The sequence below is a fragment of the Myotis daubentonii genome, chromosome 2, assembly GCF_963259705.1.
Source record: "Myotis daubentonii chromosome 2, mMyoDau2.1, whole genome shotgun sequence".
Lineage (NCBI taxonomy): Eukaryota > Metazoa > Chordata > Mammalia > Chiroptera > Vespertilionidae > Myotis > Myotis daubentonii.
This window is the reverse complement of record NC_081841.1, coordinates 46,554,865-46,578,153: the sequence shown is the minus strand read 5'-3', so window position 1 is coordinate 46,578,153 and position 23,289 is coordinate 46,554,865. Positions and strand designations below refer to the sequence as shown.

Below are 23,289 nucleotides of genomic sequence, written 5' to 3'. Positions count from 1 at the left end.
CTTGCTCCCAACTGCCCTCCCCTGCTGGCCTGGCTGCCCCCAACTGCCCCCCCCCCCCCCTGCACAGACCTGTTCGCCTCCAACTGCCCTCCCCTGCCGGCCATCTTGTGCTGGTCATTTTTGGTGGCCATCTTGTGACAACATGAGGGTGGCCATCTTATGGCAGCCATCTTGTGGTGGCCATCTTGTGATGACATGTGGGTGTTGCGTGAGGGCACAAGGACCACCTAGGCTTTTATTATATAGATTATGATATATTATCATCTGGTTACCAGTCTACACCTAGCTGAAGACCTTACATGTCAAATTTTAAAGTTTTACAGACATGGCGATAATGCAAGTATTGATATTAGTAGGTCAGGTTAAAGGAGATATATTCCATTAGACTGTTATGAAATATGTCAGAAATTCAAGGAAAAATGTCATCAAGGTTAAATGAACAAATCAGAAGTTAGTACCTTCCTGATTAGAGATAAATTAGGGGAGGATTTATCTGTTTGCTACAGAAAAGTGGGAATGAAAAAATAATCCAGAAAATGTGAAAAATCATTTTCCAATCTGGTTAGCCTAAGAAGATATATTAAAGTAGAAAAGTCTTATACTTTTTGTTTTTATTTATTCTGATTACAGGCAAAATTCTAAGGATGAACTCTGAGAAATATGAAAGGAAATTCTAAGTCAGAATGTTTTCTCATCTCAAGGCATAGCATTGGGAACTTTGTCAAAAAGACAGACACATTCGGAGCCCATTCTTTGACTGAGGGGCAAAAGCATCCAGGATCTAGTTGTTTAGATACCCTTCTTCCCTACCCTTATTCTATTCTTGATAAATCTCTATTTTTCCTCTGATCATGCTGTATCATAACTACTTGTTTACCAGTTCAGCTCTCTATCTTCATATTCCCAGAATCTAGTACAATGCTTTCTATAAAGTGGATTCTCAATAAATTAATCTTGACAAAATAAACAAATAAGCAAAGAAACAAAGACACTCAAGAGAAAAAGGAAGTCAAATAAAAAGAGAAAATTTCATAGAATCTTAAAACAGTTTTTGTAATAACTCAAAAATGTTCTTTTGTGCCTCTTTTTCTTATCTATTTTTTTCTTCCACATATCTGTCTTTGTTTACTTTACCCTTCAGAATTCCCTTTATTGCCATCTGGCCTAATTTCTATCCCTTACATCACACCCAATCAATCCTCTTTTTTTATTTTACTAGTATAGCTACTACTCCCCTGTTAGCCACCTCTGACCCCCAACTCCTACCCTATGGACTTCTTATGGCCAGGGAAATAGACATAAACCTTATTCATTCCTTAGATCAGCAAACATATTGAAAACTACACGGAGTCAGGCACTAGACAAGGTGCTGGAACCTCAAAGAGGAACAGGAATTCCTGCGCTCAAGAAAGACAAATTCTAGGTAGAGGGAAGATAGACAAGTAAACAACTTTGTAAAAATGTGTTACAACAGGGATGAATACTGAGTGCTATGGATTTGAAAAATATGGTAGAGAGATGGGAGTATCCAACTCAATTTGTGTGTGTGTGTGTGTAATAAAGGTGATAGTCATGTGAGTCTTGAAAGATGAATGCAAGTTTACAAGGCAGGAGTGAGATGAGAGTGGTTGTGCAAAGTGAGAGATGGAAGGCTTTTCCAGATAAAGTAAACAGCATAATACAGAAAACTTAGCTGCTTTTTCACATGGCTTCTTTCTTCATTTATTTCTGCTCTCCCTCCCCTCCTATCTTACCTAACTTACTCCCCCCACCTCCCCGGCTCCAGAAGGCACAGGGGCTAAATAGTTCCTAGAGGGAGGCAGTCGTACTATTACAGTGAATTAGTCTGAAATGTTTTTAAATAATATATGAGACATTTTGGTGGCTATACTCTGTAAACTGATGTAGAAAAATTTCTGTTCAGTGAGTATTCATTGAACACCTGGCATTTGGGAATTGGTGATAAAAGGGGCATAGTCTCTGTGCCTGTAGTGGTTGCATTCTAGAAGGGAACACAGATATTAGACAAACAGTTTTAAGATGACAAGTCCTAATGTGGAAGTGTGGAGGATGAAGTGGGAGAAAAAACAGGGTATCCATATATTATCAGAGTGTAGAGAGTGAGAGGGAAGGTGACATGACATAGTCTAGAGATCTGAGTGAGGGGTGGATTACGTAGAGTCTTGCAGAACAGGGTCACTCAAAGTGCAGTGCTGGTTTAAAACTCTTTGTAACTATTTGTGATGGTCCACATGAGATAAAGAGGAAATGTTTAGAAACTCATTGCGTTTTGACATTACCAAAACATCTGAGCAAGTGGTCAGTGTGGCTTGCATCTTAAGGCCTATGTAGAGTCTCTCTGATGGTGCCTTGTGATAATAGAAAAGCATTCTGGAATAAATACCTAGATTAAGAAGCTTGTAGTTTACCACACTCCTTCCTTCACCAGAAAGCCTCATTATGAGAGAAATGGCAGCTGAACTAGATGGTGTGCTCAGTGACACAGTAAAAATTGTGAGTTATGTTCATGCTAATGTGTTAAATTCTATATTATTCTCTTTATTATGTGATGATGTGAAGGATATGAAGGCTGATCATAAGCAACTGTTTTGCGTATTGAGATTGAATGATTATAGAAGGAAAAGGTTCTGCTGAGAAAGTTTGAACACAACAGAAACTTAGTCTGTCTACAAGATAAGAAATTTGTTTTATCTCAACATTTTAAAGCTGTAAATTGGACAGTACAGATTTGTTTATGTATCTGACATGTTTGATATTTTCAATGATCTAAGTACATCTATGCAAGGAAGGAATGCAAAATATGTCTCAATAACAGATAAAACTGAAGGGAAAAATTGAGAGAAACTTGGAAGAGCAGTTTCTATAGATTGTTATGACATGTTCCATGATTTAACAAAAAGTATCAGTGGGATAATTGATGATCTGGTACTGCACATCTGTGACTGCCTTACAAAGTTGATTGAATATTTGGATTTTTACTTTGTATCAAAAAAAGATGCATGCATAAAAATAGTGGATCCAGAATTCTTTTAAATTTTTGAAAGATGATATAAATTTAACGATGAATTTGCATGATAAATTATAATTGTTTACTGATAAAGGATTAAAGATGGATTTTCAATATAGAGCATCATTTGCTTCACTTTAGGCAAAAATGAAAGACAAATATCTCAAGCTTACTGTAATTCATTTTCTTTCTTTCCTGTCAATATACCCCTGTGAGACTGATTTTTCTTTTATGCATGTTAATAAAACAAAATATAGATGTATGCTATCCCCTGAGAGTAGCATTATCATCAATCCAACCTAGATAAGTTAACAAGCATAAAACAAGCTCAACTATTGATATACACAGTGTTCATTCCAAGTGTGTGTAATGCAATTTAATACAGGGAATTTCTATTTTCTTTATATTTTTTTGTTATTTGTGATTGTGAATAACAAAAATTGTGAGCATCATCATCAATTCTCCATTTTAATCTCAGAATGCACACTTTCAATAAATAGTGGATATAGTTTCTTCAATGTTTCCTATTAGGTATGTTCTGTTTAGATTTATTGAAATGTAATTTAGGCCTGCTGGTTTTCTGTGTTCTCAAATTTATTTTTAAAAAATCCAGTTTGTTATACTTTAAAACAGGGGTCCTCAAACTACAGCCCGTGGGCCACATGCAAATACAAATATTATATTTGTTCCCGTTTTGTTTTTTCACTTCAAAATAAGATATGTGCAGTGTGCATAGGAATTTGTTCATAGTTTTTTTTAAAACTATAGTCTGGCCCTCCAATGGTCTGAGGGACAGTGAACTGACCCCCTGTTTAAAAAGTTTGAGGACCCCTGCTTTAAAAACATAAAATTTTAAATATCTAATCTGTTGATTTACAAGGATTGGAGACTAAAAATTAGTCTGTCTCTTCAATGAAACTAGATAAGAAAATGGGTTTGTTACCACAGATAGTTTGAGAAACACTTCTGTAGGCAAGTTTGGGATTTTGAACATTGTCCCAAGGGCAGGAAGAAGCCTTTGAATGTATAATGGTAGCTGTTTTTTTCATTATTTAGGATGCTATGTGGACATTCACAACTAGGCAGCTTGGGAGACCCTTGCTGTTGGCCTTCGTAGGTGCTTGGAACAGGAGCACAGCCAATCCCAAATCCTATAGCACAGTGGCTCTCAACCTTCCTAATGCCAGGACCCTTTAATACAGTTCCTCATGTTGTGGTGACCCCCAATTTCATTGTTACAAATTAAACATAATTAAAGCATAGTGATTAATCACAAAACAATATGTAATTCTATATGTGTTTTCCGATGGTCTTAGGTGACCCCTGTGAAAGGGTCGTTCGACCCCCAAAGGGGTCGCGACCCACAGGTTGAGAACCGCTGCTGTAGCAGCTTGGTTTAAAATACTACAAGCATCTCCTCTACAAGCACTCATGACGTCATACAACTCTGAGTGCTAAAAAGGCACCACCCAGATCCCAGAGACGTTGTGTAAAATAATGTTAGTCACTGTCATTTATGTGAGGGGTGTCCTATGCTAAGTTATTCTTAGCAAAATTGTGATTATATGATTATGTATAATTACTAAACATGTGAAAGGTTAATTTGTCTTTGTTTTATTTAGAATAATAGAATTTTGGAGCTAAAAAGGGGTTGTTATATTTACTTTTATCTCTGATGGAGAAAATTGAGGCTCAGAGAGGTTTTAATAGAAAGAACTGATGAAGAGTTTGGGTCTTAAAGGCAGAGGTTGGAGTTAAGCAGCCACAAATCAAGGACCACTTGAGGCTATCAGAAGCTGAAAAAGGCAAGAAAGGATGCTCCCCTAGCAGCTGCAGACCATGACCTTGCTTTCTGATTTCTAGCTTCCAGAACTGTGAGAGGATAAATTTCTGTTGTTTTAAGCCATTTTGTGGTCATTTGTTATGGCAGTCCTAGCTAACTAATACATGTACTGACATGGTGTCATGGATACGTTTCTTGGTATGTGAATTTCCAAATGAGTTAAATGAATGTCTTTTCCAGGATTATGAGATTTGGGTCTTGGAATCCAAAGGTTAAAATTCAAAGTTCAACTGTGCCACTAACTTATTGCTGACCTTAGACAGGTCACTTAATTTCCCTATGCATTCATTCCTTCATCTGTGATAGCTTCATGATAATAATCATAGTATTTAATTTATAGAGCTATCATGATGACCAAATAAAATAATCCATGGAACCTTTAAACTGAAATCCTGGGCTTAAAAGCTGGTAGGTGCGTTTTATGTGTTAGATATTTTCATGACTATGTTGAGGATGGTAGCATGGCAATGGTGATGGAGAAGATCCTTTGACCTGTCCACTTGGCAGTAGAAATCTGGAATGTTCTCTGACGGTCTGGTGATATTTTACCTCCATGCTAGTCATTCCACTAAGCTATTCATTCACTTGTGCACCTTTGTGGATTGACCTTCACATATGGATCCCTTTATTAAATGCTCATATCGTTAAGAAAGATGAAATCCTACTCCCCATCACACCCATAGTTTCTTAACAAGGTGGTAGCCTCACAAGTTTGCCCTAGTACAGGACAATTACAGGGGTTAGAAAGGGAAGCACAGTATTGTGAACATACTGTTGGAACTCGTTACTGAGACATATTTGAAAACAAGTCTTCAGTCTTCAAATTATAGTGTCCTTTGCCAATATAGCCAACAAATATATCTATGCAATTACTAAAGTATATTGCTCTGAGGGCGGCTCAAGGCAGAGTATGGAACGACATTCTAAGAATTTGAATAAGAGAGAGAAGAAAATTTATTTTAGCTTTTTTTAAACATATAAACACTGAGCCCCAAATTGACTGCCTTGAGTGTGCTGCCATGACTGAGATGCAAGCTTGCTCTTACAGAGCTGGTGGAAACAGTGGAAAATCTTTTTCTGGCCCAGAATCCTGACCCATAGGAAGAAAAAGTCTGTCATGGAAGTGGAAAGAAAATTTTCAGAGAACAGTAACATGTAACTATGTTATAAATCAAGATGAACAAAAATTCAATAATAAGACAAAATGATGATGATGACAACAACAAAATAATAATAATATTGAATACGTTGGCTGTTAGGGGACATGGTCCTAACCTATCTGAGCTCCTGAGTGGCAGAGCTGAGCGCAGGGGGCCCTTTGCCCAGGAGTCCTGTGGGAGAACTTGAAGAACATGATCTCTCTGGAGAGCATAAATTGCACATGGACCTGCCAGATACTGGAATATGCTGAATTTTAACAATATCTCCTTCCATGGCTCCAATTGCTTACCTGAGCTATCCCCAAACTTGATTTTAGGAAGATCTCTCCCTTGGCTTCAATTACTGGCTTCAGTCTATTTGACTTTGTTATTTGGGTATCTGGTAGATCCAGAGTGGCAGGGCAGAGGGAACAAGAATGGTGTCCTCTGAGTGAGGAACACCTCTGAAGGGTAAATGGCAAAGGTTAAGGGGAATTTGTACACCAGTAAGTAGCACTCTTGATTTGAAAGGGTAATAATGGGAAAGATCCCTTTTCCACTACTCTCCTGACAAAATGTGTGCATCTTTAGGGGCAGTGATATTGAGGGGGAGAATTTTTAATTGAATTTAAACTGGAAATTACCTGACAAAAAATATAAATTAAATCATCCTGTAATTCAGGCTGGTGTGCTCAGGGGTTGAGCATCAACCTATGAACCAGGAGGTCCTGGTTCAATTCCTGGTCAGGATACATATCCAGTGGTTGTGGGGGGGAGGGGGTGCAGAAGGCAGCTGATTGATGGTTCTCTCCTTCATGTTTCTCTCTCTCTCCCTTCCTCTCTGAAATCAAGGAAAACACTTTCAGTGGGAAAAAGGAAATAGCTATAGTAGAGTGGTTAAGACAATCAACTCTGAAGTCATACCACCTATGTTTTAAATCTGGCTTCACGACTATTAGTTATAATTCTATTTAACCTCTCTGTGCCTCACTTCTTCATCTGTACTATGGGTATCTCATAGGGTATTAAGAGAATCAGTGAGTTAATGCCCTAAGAATAATTCTGACACACTGTACTCAATATTCAGCACCCTTCACCAGTGCACTCAATATAAGTAGTTATTCTTTCATCAGGAAAAAGATGAGGTTCTAAGAGAAATATGAGGCGTAAAGTAAAGTTACATTTTTTCACACCTGAATTTTGTCAATTAAAATAACATGTCTACAGAAGGACACTGTATACTACTACAGTCAAGCTAAAGAAGAAAATAATTTGCTGTGTGGATAAAGGAAGTAGAAAAGCAAAATGTTGAAAAATATACCTGTGATGCTGGTAAAATAGTTGTCAGTCACATTGATACATTTTGCTGTGGGAGAGGGAGGAAATGGAAGGAAATGGGAAAAGAATGTTTGTGCTTTATCCTAAGTTGGAGGCGTTTTGAGGCACATTCTTGTGTACAATCAATAACAACCTGAAGTACTGAGATAAATAACAAGTGAAAATAAGTTGTCAATTTCTATTCCTTGCTAAAAAATTATGTTATAAAACTGCTGCAAATTTTACACAGGAGGTTTTACTCAGAAACCTGGATCTCCATCAAAAACCTTATAAAAACAACAAAAACAACAAAAATAATCTTATTCTGAGCATTCCAGTAACTGTTTGTGTATGTACTTAGCTATACTGTACGCAGTTGGTTTGTATGAGATGGTTAAAAAGACCAAAGATAAAAGGTTTATTTTTGTGTGTCTATGAAATACTTGGTTTGTCAGATGGTTGAAAAGACCAAAGATAAAAGGTTTATTTTTTCCTTTTTTGTCTATTTTTTTGGTTCATTTTATGTATGTGTGAAACAATGTTGTCCAACAATAAACCAGAATTTTATTTTGCTCAGTTGTTCTAACAAAAGAATTATTTGTTGAACCCATTTTGTATATATAGTAGTGATCTAGAGATAGAAGAGGCAGACTTTTGCCATATCTTTGCAATAGATAGAGTGTTCTGTAGAAGTTAATGAGAATATTTTGTATGCCTTGGAGGGTTATGCCCTCTTGATCAATAACTTCATACTTTCACTCTAGTAAATTCTAAGATACAATAGCTACCATTTATTGATCGCTTACTATTGCCAGACACTTACTCTATACATTTTTATACATTATTCTTGTATTGAATAAATACTGACACCTACAATGTGCCAGGCACTGTGGTAAGTATTAAAAATAAAGAGATGAAGTACTTGTCGGTGTGGCTCAACTGTTTGAAGTATTTTCCTGTGTACTGAAGGGTCTCAGGTTCAATTCACAGTCGGGGCACACACCCAGATTGTAGGTTCGATCAATTGTCGGGGTGTATGTGGGAAGCAGGCAATTGATGTTTCTCTCTCCTCTCCCTTCCTCTCTGTCTCTAATCAATAAAAACATATCCTCAGGTGAGGATTTAAAGAGAAAGAAAGAAAAAAAAAAGAAGGAAGAAGTGAATAAAACTTGTGAAAAATGGAGTGGGGAGACATACTAAGAAGTAAGGAAATCTATACTATTAAAAAGGGTAATATGCTAATTAGACTGGGTTGATCAGACATCTTCTGGTCGTCCAGTCCTCTTTCCAGACAAAGCCACAGTGGCAGAGGCCAAGGCAGAGGTGGTTAGGGGTGATCAGGCTGGCAGGGGAGCAGTTAGATGAGGTCAGGCTAGCAGGGGAGGGCAGTTAGGGGCGATCAGGCAGGCAGGCAGGTGAGTAGTTAGGAGCCAGTGGTCCCAGATTGTGAATGGGATGTCCGAGGGGTCCCGGATTGGAGGGGGTGCAGGCCAGGCTGAGGGACTCCCCCTGCCCCGTGCATAAATTTCATGCACTTGGCCTCTAGTATATAATAAATATAGGAAAGAAAGGAGATAGGAAATGTTGTGTATGTATATGTGGGGGGGCTACAATTTTAAATAGGGTAATTTTCTGCCCTGATGCCAGACAGATGTGTCCCAAATAGCCTCACCCTGGTGCTGGAGCTCAGAGGAAGCAGGGCCTTGTAAGTTCAGTTCATGGTGCTGGCCTTTTAAGAGGAACAGCTGGCCTCTGTGTCACTGAGCTCCAATCTGCACTGGTTTTTACAGCCTGTAGTTACAGGGACTTCTTTTCCCAGCTCTGGGACCCTGGGATGGGGGTCTGGTGTGGGTGTCACTGGGACCTCTTGCTCCTCCTGGCAGCCCCCGCAGAGAAAATCTCCCTCTCAATTAAGAAAGTGGCACACGTGGGTGCCAGACCAGCCTGTTCTGCGCCTTCGCACCTCCTACCAGTCTCTGTGCTTCCTCCCTTATGTCTCTAGTTGTAGGACTTTCATTCACCCAGCTTTCTGGCAGTTCTGGACGATGGTGGTTCTGTGTTTTAGTTGTAATTTTGATGTGGTTGTGGGAGGCGGCGAGTACAGGTGTTTACCTATGCCACCATCTTCTAATTGTTCTCACAAATATCTTTTGAGCAAATGAATAAATCAGGAGAACAAGGCTTAAGTGCTGCTCTAAATTAATTACTTGTGTGATTTTGAACAAATTCTGTGACTTCTCTGTGTGCTTGTTTTCAAACTAAGAACTCTGTAAGCTGTCCTACTATGTGATTATGTACTATGGCCAGGCTCCCATGTCCATTCATTACTTAGCACTGTGAATGTGGAGAGTCAGTCCTCACAGGGAAAGAAAAAGGATGACCGGAACTCCCCCTTCATCATTCACACATTGATTTACCTGCTCACTCAGCAGCTCTATCTTTCTGTTTGTATTCTCAGTTGCAGCCTTTGGCCAAGACAGTAAAACTAGAGATAGAGGCTGGCCCTAGCTGGATGCCAGACTTGAGTTATTCTTCCTATCAGAGGATTTGATGATAGGTGTGTAGAGACACTCTGGCCCAGCTCACATTGAACCTGGGTCCCTACTAACCTCTAAGACACTAACATAAAATCCTTGTTATTGAGCCACACATTTGGGAAACCTGGTCTGGACTTTCTGTCTAGAAACTACTTGTCCATAAAAATGAAGATTCTAATGTCAGTAGCTAAGCACTAGCAAGATTTGTATGATGAGTCAGGAAAGAATTTGAATTATTGTGTCTCGAGGACTGACCATAATAAATTTCCTTTCAGGTGTGGGCTATGTGTAGCCTTAGAAAAAGAAAATTGTTTTTGATGATAGCAGAGGCAGAATCAAATAAAAATCTTCCTTTGAAAATGGAATTTTTAATGACTTCTGTATTTACCATTTCTAGAGTTAAGTTTACAGGATGAAGGGAGATATTGGATATAAGTAAAACTAGTTTCTGGATATTATTGAGAATATACTGGCCTTTAGCTTTTCTGGGGAGGGTTACTTTGACTCTTAATGTTAGACAAAGCTCTGTATTATAATAGGAAACCTTAAGCAAGGCCAGAAGCTGGCAGATGGGCTGGGTCCACGTGAACACTTCATTCTGTTCAGTTGAACACTGAGTACTGCAGCTCCTGACAAGAGCAGCCAGTGCTCACTCTGCTTGTCTATTGGCAGTTAAAAATAAGGCTGCATGGTGGGATAAGTTTTTAAACCTATGACTCATGGCTTTTGGAGCCTGATAACATTTGATAATCCAGTAAATCAGTTCTGTGCTCAGAACACCATATATATACTAGTGGCCCGTTGCATGAAGATTCACACAATAGGCCTTCTTTCCCCTGGCTGCCGGCACCGGTTTTCCTCCGGCACCCGGGACCCAGGCCTTTGGTCTGGCCACAGCAGCAAAGCTTGGCTTCTCCATTCTGGCTGCTCCCAGTCCCTCCTTTTTTCTTTTTTTTTTCCAGCTCCTCGAGCAGAGGCCAGGGCTGGCTGGAAGCCTTCATTGCCCCCTGCGACCCAGCCCCCAGCTCCTCCTTGAGCAGAGTCCAGGGCTGGTGCATCTCCGGGAGCAACCCAAGCCTCCTGCTCACTCCAGCTCTGTGACCGCTGCCATCTTCAGTCATCTTCAGTCTTTGCCCCGCTCCTACATATCTTTGTTGGGTTAATTTGCATAGTCATTCTGATTGGCTGGTGGGTGTAGCAGAGTGGCAGAGTGATAGAGTGATGGTTAATTTGCATGTTTCTCTTTTATTATATTGGATTAACCAATAAGGCTCACTAACTAACAGTGCTATTGTGTTGTTGTTTTTTTGATGTTGTTGTTGAGGTATAATTGACATATAACATTAGTTTTAGGTATATCAGTGCTAGCTAGTTATCTATATTCACATTGTCAGTTCTCTTTCCCTTGCCTTTTCCTATGGAATGGTTTCAATTACCATTATTTTGCACTATGCTAACTACATCACAAGGGGAATGACAGAAACAGGCCAACCCTGATGTAGCACAGTTGAATGTGACAGCAACAGGAAGAACTAGCATTTGTATACTGCATGGCACTTTTTGAAGAGTACTTGAGCCTTGGCGGCCCTGTGATAGATAGGTTTTATTGTAATGCTAGTCTGATAACAGGTGCTGGGTGGTTGTATCAGGCTCAGGAAAGAGGTGGGACAGAGGTGACCCAGAGCTTGTGACCAAGTTCCAAGCTTGCTTCTTTTTGCCATGTTGCCTTTAGAACTATGTTTGAAGCAACACTTCTCTTATTTTCTTAGAGAATTTCAGTTGAGTTTTGTGAGTAGTTCAAAGTGTATGGAGGTTATAAAGAATGTTAATTGTAACCTATCCTATTCCCGTGTCCCAAACGGGCATCTCTTTTACCTTCTATTGTCAACAAGTGAAGATGAGTGTGCCTTGGAAGGAAAGTCACCTTTGTTAGGTAAATTTTCTTCTCCCACTTACCAGAGACATACAGAAAGAAACTGAGTAGTCTGGCACGAGGCCAAGAGCTGGAGGAGTAGCTTTCTCCCAGAGAGAAGTGATGGAAGAGGCCATTGTTCCTTTTCTGGGCCCTTGCCCCACAGATCTGGCAATCAAACATCATATCTGATTCTCCATCAATCTGGCTAACACTGTTCCCCCTGCTCTGATGATTCCCTGAGACCTTGCCTCACCAACTTACAGTTCCAACCCAGACTGTTTTCAGTGGCTTTTCCATACAAACAGCCTGTCTTGATTCATGATTTGACCTTTCCTAAAATCTCTCAAACAAGCAGCATCTGGCCTTGGCATGCCCCATACCACTAACTAAGGGGCCCCAGGCCTGGCACAAGCAGCAACCTGCCTTGGTTTGCAGCTTGTCCGCACCTGAGCATCAATAGGCCTAGCACAAGTAGCAGCCATCTGCAGATTCCTTTGTAGCTCATGCTGGGTGACCTTGGGCAGGGCACAGGGGATGCTGATCTTGGCTTCCACCTTTTGGGAGGCCCCAGAGCCAGCAAACCCAGTGGAAAGCATCAGACCATGTGGAAGCACTATCCTACCTCCTCCATAAGGGTCACACTCATGGTTGGACTCAGCAGCACCAGAGCCCTGTTAAAGTAAATCCAGCTCTGTGGGGTCAGCCCCTGCCTGGCTGATTCTCCACAGTGCTTGCAGCTGGTCCTCACAGCCAATAAGCCTGGGAGTAAATCCCTCCCATTGAATTGCCAACAGCAATCAAGACTCAAGTACAACAGGAGTGTGTACACAGCTCATGCAGGGGGTGCACCAGAAGTGCCCAGCTCAGGTGATTGGTCAGGCTGTGCCAAAGGACCCTACAGAACACCTACTACATTAGGCCACTCTACCAAGCCTGGGAGATGTAGCAGCTCTACCTAATTCATAGAACAAATGCAGGGGGGCAGTCAAAATGAGGAGACAAATAAATGTGTCCCAAAGAACAGAACAAAACTCCAGGAAGACAACTAAACAAAATGAGACAAGCCATCTATTAGATGCAGAGTTCAAAATATAGGTTAGAAGGATGCTCAATGATCTTAGGAGTAGAGTAGATGAACTTAGTGAGAACTTCAATATCATAAGAAAGGACATGGAACTTGACCAGTGTGGCTCAGTGATTAAGTGTTGACCCATGAACCAGGAGGTCATGGTTTGATTCCCAGTCAGGGCACATGTCTGAGGTACAGGTTTGATCCCTGGTAAGGGGTTTGCAAGAGACAGCCAATCAATGATACTTTCTCATCATTGATATAGATAATCTCCCTTCCTTTAGGAAATCAATAAAAACACATTTTTTTACAAAGGACATGGAGCCCTGACAAGTGTTGCTCAGTTGGTTGGAGCATCATCCTGTGCACCAAAAGGTTGCCAGTTAGATTCCTGATCAGGGCATATACCTAGGTTGCAGGCTCATTCTCCAGTTGGGGTGTGTATGGGAAGCAACTGACCGATGTTTCTCACATGGATGTTTTTCTCTCTCCCCCTTCCTTTCTCTCTAAACTCAATAACACATACCATTGGGTCATGGTCTATTTCGTAGAAGTACTCACTGCTAATATAGTGATACTTCAAACTCTAGTCTTTTTTCTCTCTTTGTCTGCTACTATTTAATTTTAAGAAGTCCATTCATCTGTCAGGTTTAATAGTATTCAGTGGGAGGAAGAGGGTGGAATATGCTTATTCTATCTTAGTAAGAATTAGAAAATCATGTCATTGTTTAATTTTTGAAAGCTTTTAGGTCTTATTTGTTTAAATATTTCCTATAATACTGTATGCTTCCATTTTCTCTAGTCTTTTATTCCATATCTATAAGTAGTTGTGTGTTAGGTCTTCTAATTCTAATATTCATATTTTGTTCATGTTTTCTTTTTTTATTATTTTTGCCAAATTTTCCACAATATTCTCAGATTTATTTTTTCTCAGATATTTTTGTTCACTAATTTTAGTTCCATTTTATCTTTTGCTTATTATAGCAATAGGTTTTATCAATATTGTTTTTCAATATATTTTTATTTTTAGAAGTTCTATTTGCTTTCTTTTGCAATCTGCTTAATCTTTTCTCAACAATACTGTTATTTTCCATCCTCTAAAATAACTCTGATTATTTAAATATATTTTATACTTTTAACCACATTTATTGAGTAATAAAATTATGATTCTGAGTTCATGAGAATTCATACCAATTCTCATTTTCTCTGTGTGTTCCTGTCTTTCATGTTATTTTATTTTAATGCAATTTATTATTACTAGAGGCCCAGTGCACAAATTCGTGCATGGGTGGGGTCCCTAGGTGTGGCCTGTGGGGATTGAGCCAAAATCAGCAGTCCAATGCAGCCTGCTGCTCCTGCCTGCTGTTTCCGCTTATCCCGGCCCACTGCACTTGCTGCCACCTCACCCTGAGTCAGTCCTGATCTGGAGAGGCTCAGGCCTCTGCAGTGACACTTGCCAGCCGTGAGCCCTGCATCTGGCACCGGTCCAGAAGGGGATGGAGGTGGGGCAGGGATGCCATCAGCCCTCCAGGCAGAAGGTGGGGCACCCTTGTCGGGGCCTGGGATCCGGATCCTTCCCGCTGATGTTTGAACCCATTGTTGGGAGCCACCTGGCAGTAACTTTAATATTGGTTCTTCCTTGTGAAGCATCTAGGGAGGAGGCTGGTGGCACTGTCAGGATCGTGCCAGTGGTGTTGGTCCATAGGTGCCTGGCCCATTCTTCAGAGATTGGAACTACAAGGCTACTGAGGGAGTGAGTGGCTGCCAGGTTGGAGGGTCGCTGGGATGGTTTGGTCAGCTGATTTGTACTCCTGCTGCGGGAGCACACTGACCACCAGGGGGAAGCTCCTGCATTGAGCATATGCCCGCTGGTGGTCAGTGCATGTCATAGCAACCGGTCGACTGATCATTCAGTTATTCGGTTGCTTAGGCTTTTATATATACAGATTATTTTATTGTATTCTTATTCTCATCAGAAAATTTCTTTTATTCCAGAGATTGTGGACAGTCCCTGAATAGGACTTTTATATTTTCTTCTTCAGGAGATTCTGGGAATTTTATGCTACTTTCTGATTTTAGAATTTCTATACCAGTGAGGAGTATAATTTTGGATCTTATATCTGCAAGTGGCAAGTAGCAAGGCTTGGGATTCAACATTTATTATAGGTGTTTCCCACCTATGGTCACATGTAGCTGGCAAGCATTTTTATCACTTCTTAGGCCAATGTGCAAAAATTTTAAAGTTTCTTAATTTGGATAGTATAATTCTTCAAAGATTCCTCTTTTTATTAGAGGAATCAGTAACATCTTCACATCTTCTGGCTTTGGCCATAATTCATTGTTTCTAGTTCTTGTGTGGACATTAGAATCCTACCCTATTGTCTTAGTGTCCTTATTGAGTCTGAAACCCTATGTCCTACCCTCTCCTAATCATTGCATCAGCCACTCCTTTCTTCACCAATATCCAATTAGCTCTTTATCCCCTTAGCACGTGAGGATTTTCTTTATTTTTTTTTAAAATTCAAAACTCATATATGAATAAAAAATTCTTGAACATTTTATTTAGCTTTGATATGTATTTATTATGGTAGAAAGGGAGCTGGTCAGGATCATAGAGTTTACCATTTTCAATGACCTCTTTATTATGTGGTTAGTAATTATATTATTTTCATGTGAATATTGAGCAAAACACCACAAATTTAGTGGATTAAGACAACAAAAAATTATTATCTAATAGTTTTGTAAAAATTTATTATCTTATAGTTTAGGAGTCTAAAATGGATCTTACTGGGCTAAAATCACGGTATTGGCAAGGTTGTGTTTCTTCTGGAGGCTTTTCCTTGTAATTTTTAGCTTCTACGTGCTGCTCCTATACCTTGGCTCTTAGCCTTCCTATATTCCTCTATCTTCATAGTGGGACAAATTCTTCTCTTATTAAACTACTCTCAACTTCTCTCTGCCTCCGTCTTTCACATTTGATAACCTCTGTGACTAGACTGGACACACCCAGGGAATCCAGGATAATCTCTCTATTTTAAGGTCACCTCACTAGCAGTCTTAATTCCATTTGCAACCTTAAATCTCTCTTGCCACTTAAAATAATATTCACAAATTGTAGGGATTAGGACATGGACATGTATTTTTTTTTGGGGGGGGGGTCAGGAAAGAGGAGGAAGACATTATTATTCCCACCATAATGATTGCAAGCAAAAATTTTCACATTGTCTAAAGGAAGTTCGAGTGTATGTTGATTTTACACATAAGACAATCACAACATGAAGGGATATGATAAAGGTACCAATATGGTTGTAAAGTTTTTGTATTTCAATTGAAGTGGTGGTAACATATATGGGATCCCAGTCGATGGTGAAAAGTTAAGTAATTTATTGTTTTCCCTAGAACACTATTTTTATTATATTTTTGTAGATAGGGAAATCTAAATTTAGTTTATTTTTATTGCATTATTTTGGGTGACACTGGTTCACAAATCCATATGGGTTTCCAATGTAAAACTCAATAAAACATCATCTGCACACTGCATCATGTGCCCCTTGCCCCAAGCAAAGTTTTTTTCTATCCTCATTTCCCACTCCCCTTTGCCCACCTCCACCTACCCCCAGCCCCATTTCCCTCTGGCTATCACCACATTGTTGTGTGTGTTATATATAATCTCTTTACCTTTTTTCATCAGGCTCCTAACCCCTTTCCCCTCTGACAGCTGTCAGTCTTAGAACACTAGTTTAAAAGTTATATAAAAAGATATAGTTAAAAGATGTATAGATAAAATGAAATACTAAAAATACTGGCATTTAGTGGATAGAGACCAGGGGTGCCATTAATCTTCCTACATGGCACAGGACAGTCCTAATAAAGAACTACCCAAGTTAAAAATATCAATAACTCTAAGGTTGAAAACCCCTCCCAGGTGAAGAAACTCTGCCCTAACTAATACAATGATTAACCTGTAGTATGGTTTTCCAAAGCTTTGCATTTTACTTTTATAGAAACAACTCTCTATGTACTCATATTTTAATGGTTTCCATATCTATATATATAAAAGGCTAATATGCTAAGTGTCCCTCCCACTGTCTGACTGGTTGCTATGAAACGCACTGACCACCAGGGGGCAGATGCTCAATGCAGGAATTGCCATGATGTGCACTTGGCATTTACAGAGAAATGGCACCGACAAAGCAGCATTCAGCTTTCCCCAAGTGGGACACAGGCCCTGCCATCACTCGAAGTGACAGCCCACCAAATGGCAGCCAACACTGCCAAGACCCCATGGCACAAAATGTGGCCCAAATGTGGAAATGGTGGCTGTGGCTGCCAGATAATGCCTTCACGTAGCAATACCCAGCTTCCTCTCCCTAGCAATGACTAGGCTCCTTGCAGTTTCTTCAGCCCAAGAACACGACTTGCTTTATAGCCAGGTGGAAACATTTCACACATTAACCAAATGTCTGTGAAGCGTTTTCCTGTGCTTCATCTCATTTGATGCTCACAGGAGTCCTGGACTAGGTAGATAGGAGACTCGGTGGAATCCTATTTTCTTTTCATTAGCCAGAAAACAAAGATTTAGAAAGTTTAGAAACTTGACCCGACTGAAAAGAAGTAAGAAATGATGGACCTTGAAAATGACTTCAGGTTTTCTCATGCGCAGAATATAGTCAAACACTGCTACAGTTAAATATTTTACCCTTTGTTCCCCCTGCATGATCTACAATAATAATCTGCTTTGTGTTGCCATTTACTGCTGTGTTGCTGACAATTACCTGAAAGAGAAGTTGGGGTGCTTCACTGGGCTGCAAAAGTTTTACATCAGAAAGCAGGTCTAATCAAGCAAGTTTATTCTATATCTATAAAAGGCTAAGTTGACTTACGCATGCACGATACATAGAAACAGGGGTCCTCAAACTACAGCCCGTGGGCCACATGCAAATACAAATATTGTATTTGTTCCCGTTTTTTTTTTTACTTCAAAATAAGATATGTGCAGTGTGCATAGGATTTTGTTCATAGTTTTTTTTAAACTATAGTCCAGCCCTCCAACGGTCTGAGGGACAGTGAACTGGCCCCCTGTTTAAAAAGTTTGAGGACCCCTGCATATAAAGCTCTCTCTTGCACCAATCACATGCGTGTGTTTCAATCTGTCACTGTCGATCGTGAATTTGGTTGACACTTCTATTATAGAGAAAGGGCGAATAGCGATATTAAAATATTTCTTCTAATTCATTTCCTTTCAATGTGCATAAATCTGTACACTGGGCCACTAGTATCATATTATTACAGTAGCAGGTTAAGCTGAATAATTTTGGGTACAAAATACCACTCTTCTAGAGGGAGCAAAAGTGTGTGTGTGAGTGTGTGTGTGTGTGTGTGGGGGGGGATACTAATGACAAGCTTACAAACCACCAGATTTCAGCTTGTCATATGTGAGAGTCAGAGAGATTGAGGGTACCCCAGATTCTATGATTTGGTAGAATAAAAGTAGGTTAGAAGAACTTTTACATGTAAATATGTATGTATCTGTATATGTACTTTTCTATCTCATTTTATCTTCCAATAGAGTTTTAGGCAATGGGATTATTTAAAATGTATTTTATGGAACTTTTATAGATACTCATTGCAATTCAATATTTTAGATGTAATGCTAAAGATCTTTAATTCCCTGATGAATATTGTTCTTTGAATTAATTCAATTCAATTATATTAATTTTATTTTGTATAGCTTTGCAAATGTAGGAAGATTCATACAACAATACTTTAATATGTAAGTATTGAAATATTTCTCAAAGTTCACAAAATTAGAAATAGAATTAAATGGAACAGTTGATATGGAGAGATAATTAAAAATTAACTTGGAAAAGCTTCTAGATCCTGTTTTTTTTCCCCCCTAAAAATTCCAAGGGCAAAGCTAAAAATGTCCCACTCATCTCATTACAGTATACTATAGTACACTTTGCTCTGCAGGAGCCTCAGACCCTGACCAGGAGGTATTCTGGTAACCAGCTATGTAGGATCCTGTTGGAGAACTCAGAATCTACCTGTACAGATGGAAAGTTAAGAAACTCAGTTGAACTTGTATAGATTAACATTATAATTGCTTTGAAACGTAACATTTTCAATATGGGAGTTGAATATCATTATTCAAATTCACCTCAAAATTTTAGGGCCATGTTGAAAGTATTATATGCCATCCACTTTGAATATACTTTTGCCTGCCGAGAATTAAATCTTAAATGATCTCACTGTTATGGTTCTGGCATGTATGGTGAAAGGATGAGTAGAGAGCATTCATGAATATGATCAACAGTGGGGGGGGGAGGGGGCTTTTCTCTCTTTCCCACGTTCAGGTTTCTCTCTTTCTCTAGTCCATCCATATTTTTCTGTCTATGTCTGTGTCTGTCTATTATCTATCTATCTATCTATCTATCTATCTATCATCTATCTATCATCTATCTATCTATCATCTATCATATATTATTTATTCCTTTTCTGGTGGGCAGACACACTGGCCCTGCTGCCCTAGCCTCCTGCCAGGTGCTTGTCCTGGAGAACTAGAGCCCTGGTCTCCCTGCTGCTTGGCGAGGGGGCGCGCGAGGTCCCGGAGCTGTCCAGCAGTTCCTGGCTAAGTTCTTCTTGGCTCTCTCCGCACCTGGGAAGCTCTCCAGCGCCCCGCCCCTGGCATGGATCCTCCCCTCCAGGGCTCCCAGGGCTACCTAGGCTTGCCGCCCGTCTCCGCCGGTCTCCCTCTAGCGTGCATTGGCAGCCCTCCTCTGCACGCCCCTCAGAGGGAGTCCTCTCTGCAGCGCCCCGGGGCTCCCGAGCAGCCCCGCGCAAGATCCTTCGTGGGCTTTTCTTTCCTTTGCCAAAAGGGCGGGCGAGCGTGTCTCCTCCTAGTCTTGCCTGCTGTGGCTGTTGGTCCATTCTCTCTGTCTTTCAAGACACGCGCCCGAAATCAAGGGGTAAGAGGAAAGACCACCCATTAACTTAGCACCTTGCATGTAGATCTTTCCATCCCGAGAGGAGGCTGGCTTTGCCCAGGTCAGCCGGGGAGTAAGGGAAGAGGGTGGGAGCTGCAGCCACTCTGGGGCTGGCTAGATGGGTCTTGGAAACCTAGGAGCCGGGTGCGGGAGAGGGACGCACAGCGCCGGGCCTCGCCCTCGGCGGTCCCTCCCTCCTCCTCCTCTCCCCGCCTCCGAGGTCCCGCCCCGCCCTCCCCAGAGGAGCTGTCTCTCCGCCGAGCGGCTTCTGTGCTCTCTCCATTGTCTCTGTCTTTACAACAGGTTTGGGCGCTGGGAAGACGGGCGGGTGCGGGGCTGCCCCATCCTAGGCTTTTTGGGGGGCCGCCTCCCTCCCTCCGGGTGTGCGTGCCGTCTGCTGCCTTTATTCCGGCTCAGGAGCTAATTTCCCCGCAAAGCAGTCTCCGGGCAAGTCCCCCCTCCTCTGGCCCCCTCCCAGCCGCCCGCTGCCTGGGCGCTGCGTGTGGGAGCGCTGTGAGCTTGGAGGGTCCAAGTTCTTCACGTGCCAGGGGGTCCTCCCTTTTCTGTTTTAGGCAACCAAACCGTACTAATCCTACTAATCCGTAAATCCGAGGCAGCGGCAGGAGAGACAAACGCTATTTTCCCGCTTGATTCCAAGGACCGCTTCAATTTTTATTTTTATTTTTATTAAGAGGGGGACGATGGACTGAGCAGATCCACGCCATGGAGTCTCGGGTCTTACTGAGAACCTTCTGTTTGATCCTGGGTCTCGGAGCAGGTGAGTGGCCCCAGCGCTGGGCGGGGGGAAGGGTTGGCCCCCGTTGACTGGGGAGAGACGCCTGGCTTTTCCTCCGCCCCAAGTAGGTCTGGAGTGGGGAGCCTGGCAGAGGGGGCGGCTTTGGATTTGGGTTTTCTCTGTGCTTGTCTTGGAGACGGAAGGGCAGGTCACACCCCTAGTCCAGGGTCTGAGGGCCCCAGGGGAACTTTGCACCCAGAGGGGTTGGAAGTAGGTCAGGGAAATGGGACGGGGTGCTCCGCTATTTAAAGCGTGGCTGCTGGTCTCAGGTAAGGCTCTCCGCGCGGCCAGGAGGGAGCCGCCTCTCCCCAGTCCCCAATGTCGTTGCCCAGACGCGGTTCTTTGCTGCCCTGGAGGAAGAGGCATGCATTTTGATGGAGCTTTCTCTTTCTTTCCTCCTCCCACTCCCACTGCCACCAGTTTGGGGGCTTGGTGTGGACCCTACCCTACAGATTGACGTCTTAACAGAGTTAGAACTTGGGGAGTCCACGACCGGAGTGCGCCAGGTCCCCGGGCTGCATAATGGGACGAAAGCCTTTCTCTTTCAAGGTATGAAGAGCTTGCTGAATCCTGTGCAGGTTTAGTTCAGATAAGCTCAGGGGTGGCCTCACCACTCCTCTGTGCCACCTCATGGGCGATAGGATCTGAGCTGAGAAGTGGAGGGGTCAGTGTGAAATACACACACCTTCCATCTCTTTTTAAATGGCTTGGTTTTTTTTCGCCTCTCCCCCCGCCCCCCTTACTTTGTACTCTTGCCAGTTCTAATGGATAGTGCCTTAATTACTGTACAGAAACTCCAATGGCAGATGGTAGATTTCAGAGTCTGGGGAACAATGAATTATAACACAAATGCCTCATTTGGGTAAAATTGATTTAGGTAGGAAGGAGGATAGCTTAATCGTAGTTAAGACACTGCTCTCTGAAAGTTTTAGGTACAATGGTGCCTGGTTGGGAGGGATTTATTCATGTGGGTAGCTTTCTGGAAACATGAATACCTCCCAGTAGCTTTATCTATTGTGCATCACAAACAATATATCTGGGACAAGATTCCTCATTGGAATATCATGATTTTTCTTTCTTCATCAATGACAAGAGACAGGGAATACTATTTCTTAACAATTACTTGGAAAATATTTCAAATGTGTGCTAATTCAAAAGTATACCGGCATCACCATTACTTGTATACTTAGGATTTTAAAACTTTTTTTTGAAGTTATGAGGCATTGGCACAGTGTCTACATTTAAACTCTATTTAATTGTGTTGTATAGTCAGAAGCAAATTCCAATGCATCAAACCTCGGACTTTAATTTACTAAAGCTTTAGACCATTGCTGGATTTGTGGAAAGATTCTGTAATAAGAGTTTCTAAAAGGTGGCTAACCAAATTCAGAAAGATTACTTTCAGATGGTGAAGGAGAGATGAAGGCAACGGAGAAATGGAGTTTGGTGTAACATATCTGGTGGGCTGACTAAAGTGTCTTCTCCCTTCCTCACCCCACCTAGATTTTTTCTTTTGTGATTTTGGTGCTATGAATTCAAAAGAAGTGTAACTCATAATTACTAAGGAGTCAGATATGTAAAATAAAACCACTTCAGCAAATCTGCCACCAAGAAATAGGCTTAAAAAAACCCCGGGTTTCCGTGGTGGTGCTATTGCCTGATACAGCCAGTAAGTGTCACCATGGACAGTAACACCAAAGCTTATAGTCGAAGGAGGAGGAAATTGACATGTGTTGCATTTATTTAAAACAAGTTTACTTGTACAAGAAATAAAAATGTAAATTTTTTTCATTAGGGTGAGCGCACTAAATGTTTCTGTGACAAATATAATAAAATTATATTTTACTTATTTATTTTTATTACTTAAAGGTCTGTTTTTGGATTGGAGGTACGTTATATCATTTAAAAATTATGACTAAATCTAATAAAGGAAATAAAACCAGACTGTTAGAAAAATTCAGAGTAAAATAGAAGTGTCATTAGGGTTAAGCTTCTTTTCCTTTTCCTTTCTTTCTTTTTTTTATGACTGCTTTTAAATTCTTGTGAACACAATAGGAAGTTATTGCAGGACTGCTTATTTGTGTAACTGGGGAGCTTTACAGAAGCTAAAGCTCCTATTAAAAAGGGGTGTTTAAGTGCCTTAAATTTTTCAAAGGTCCTTTAAAATTTATCAGTGGTTCTCAACCTGTGGGTCGTGACCCCTTTGGCGGTCGAACGACCCTTTCACAGGGGTCGCCTAAGACAATCCTGCATATCAGATATTTACATTATGATTCATAACAGTAGCAACATTACAGTTATGAAGTAGCAACGAAAATAATTTTATGGTTGGGTCACAACATGAGGAACTGTATTTAAAGGGCCAGAAGTTTGAGAACCACTGCTTTAAATTATATTAGTGTTCTTCATACTTTCTTCTGAAGAGTGTCTGAGCTGTCGCAAATACAAACCTCCAGGACTGGGCATTTTATGTCCTTGTGCTAGACAATTAGACAATTTCTAAGAAATAGTTTCAAGAGATCAATGTCTTTTCATGATCCATTTATTTATTTATTTTTAATTAATCATGATTCATTTTTTAAAGGAATGTTTACTATTCATTTTTATTTAGATTGCTAGCTCTTCAAGTTTGGCATTACATTGCAAATACATAAATCTC

General features: G+C 40.8%; 1 protein-coding gene across 5 annotated transcripts in view; it reads left to right on the top strand.

Moving 5' to 3' along the window:
- Positions 1 to 23,289, top strand: part of NELL2 (neural EGFL like 2) — a 380,423-nt gene that overhangs the window by 16,543 nt on the left and 340,591 nt on the right. For 2 of the 5 annotated variants that reach the window (XM_059682635.1, XM_059682634.1), the window contains exons 2-3: positions 20,527 to 20,612; positions 21,051 to 21,179. In XM_059682635.1, the coding sequence (XP_059538618.1) occupies positions 20,558 to 20,612; positions 21,051 to 21,179 (184 nt within the window). In that variant the 5' untranslated portion in view covers positions 20,527 to 20,557. Of the gene's footprint in view, positions 1 to 18,579; positions 18,622 to 19,665; positions 19,817 to 20,063; positions 20,138 to 20,526; positions 20,613 to 21,050; positions 21,180 to 23,289 lie in introns of those variants that run through there. The other 3 variants (XM_059682632.1, XM_059682633.1, XM_059682631.1) reach the window with 3 other exon arrangements.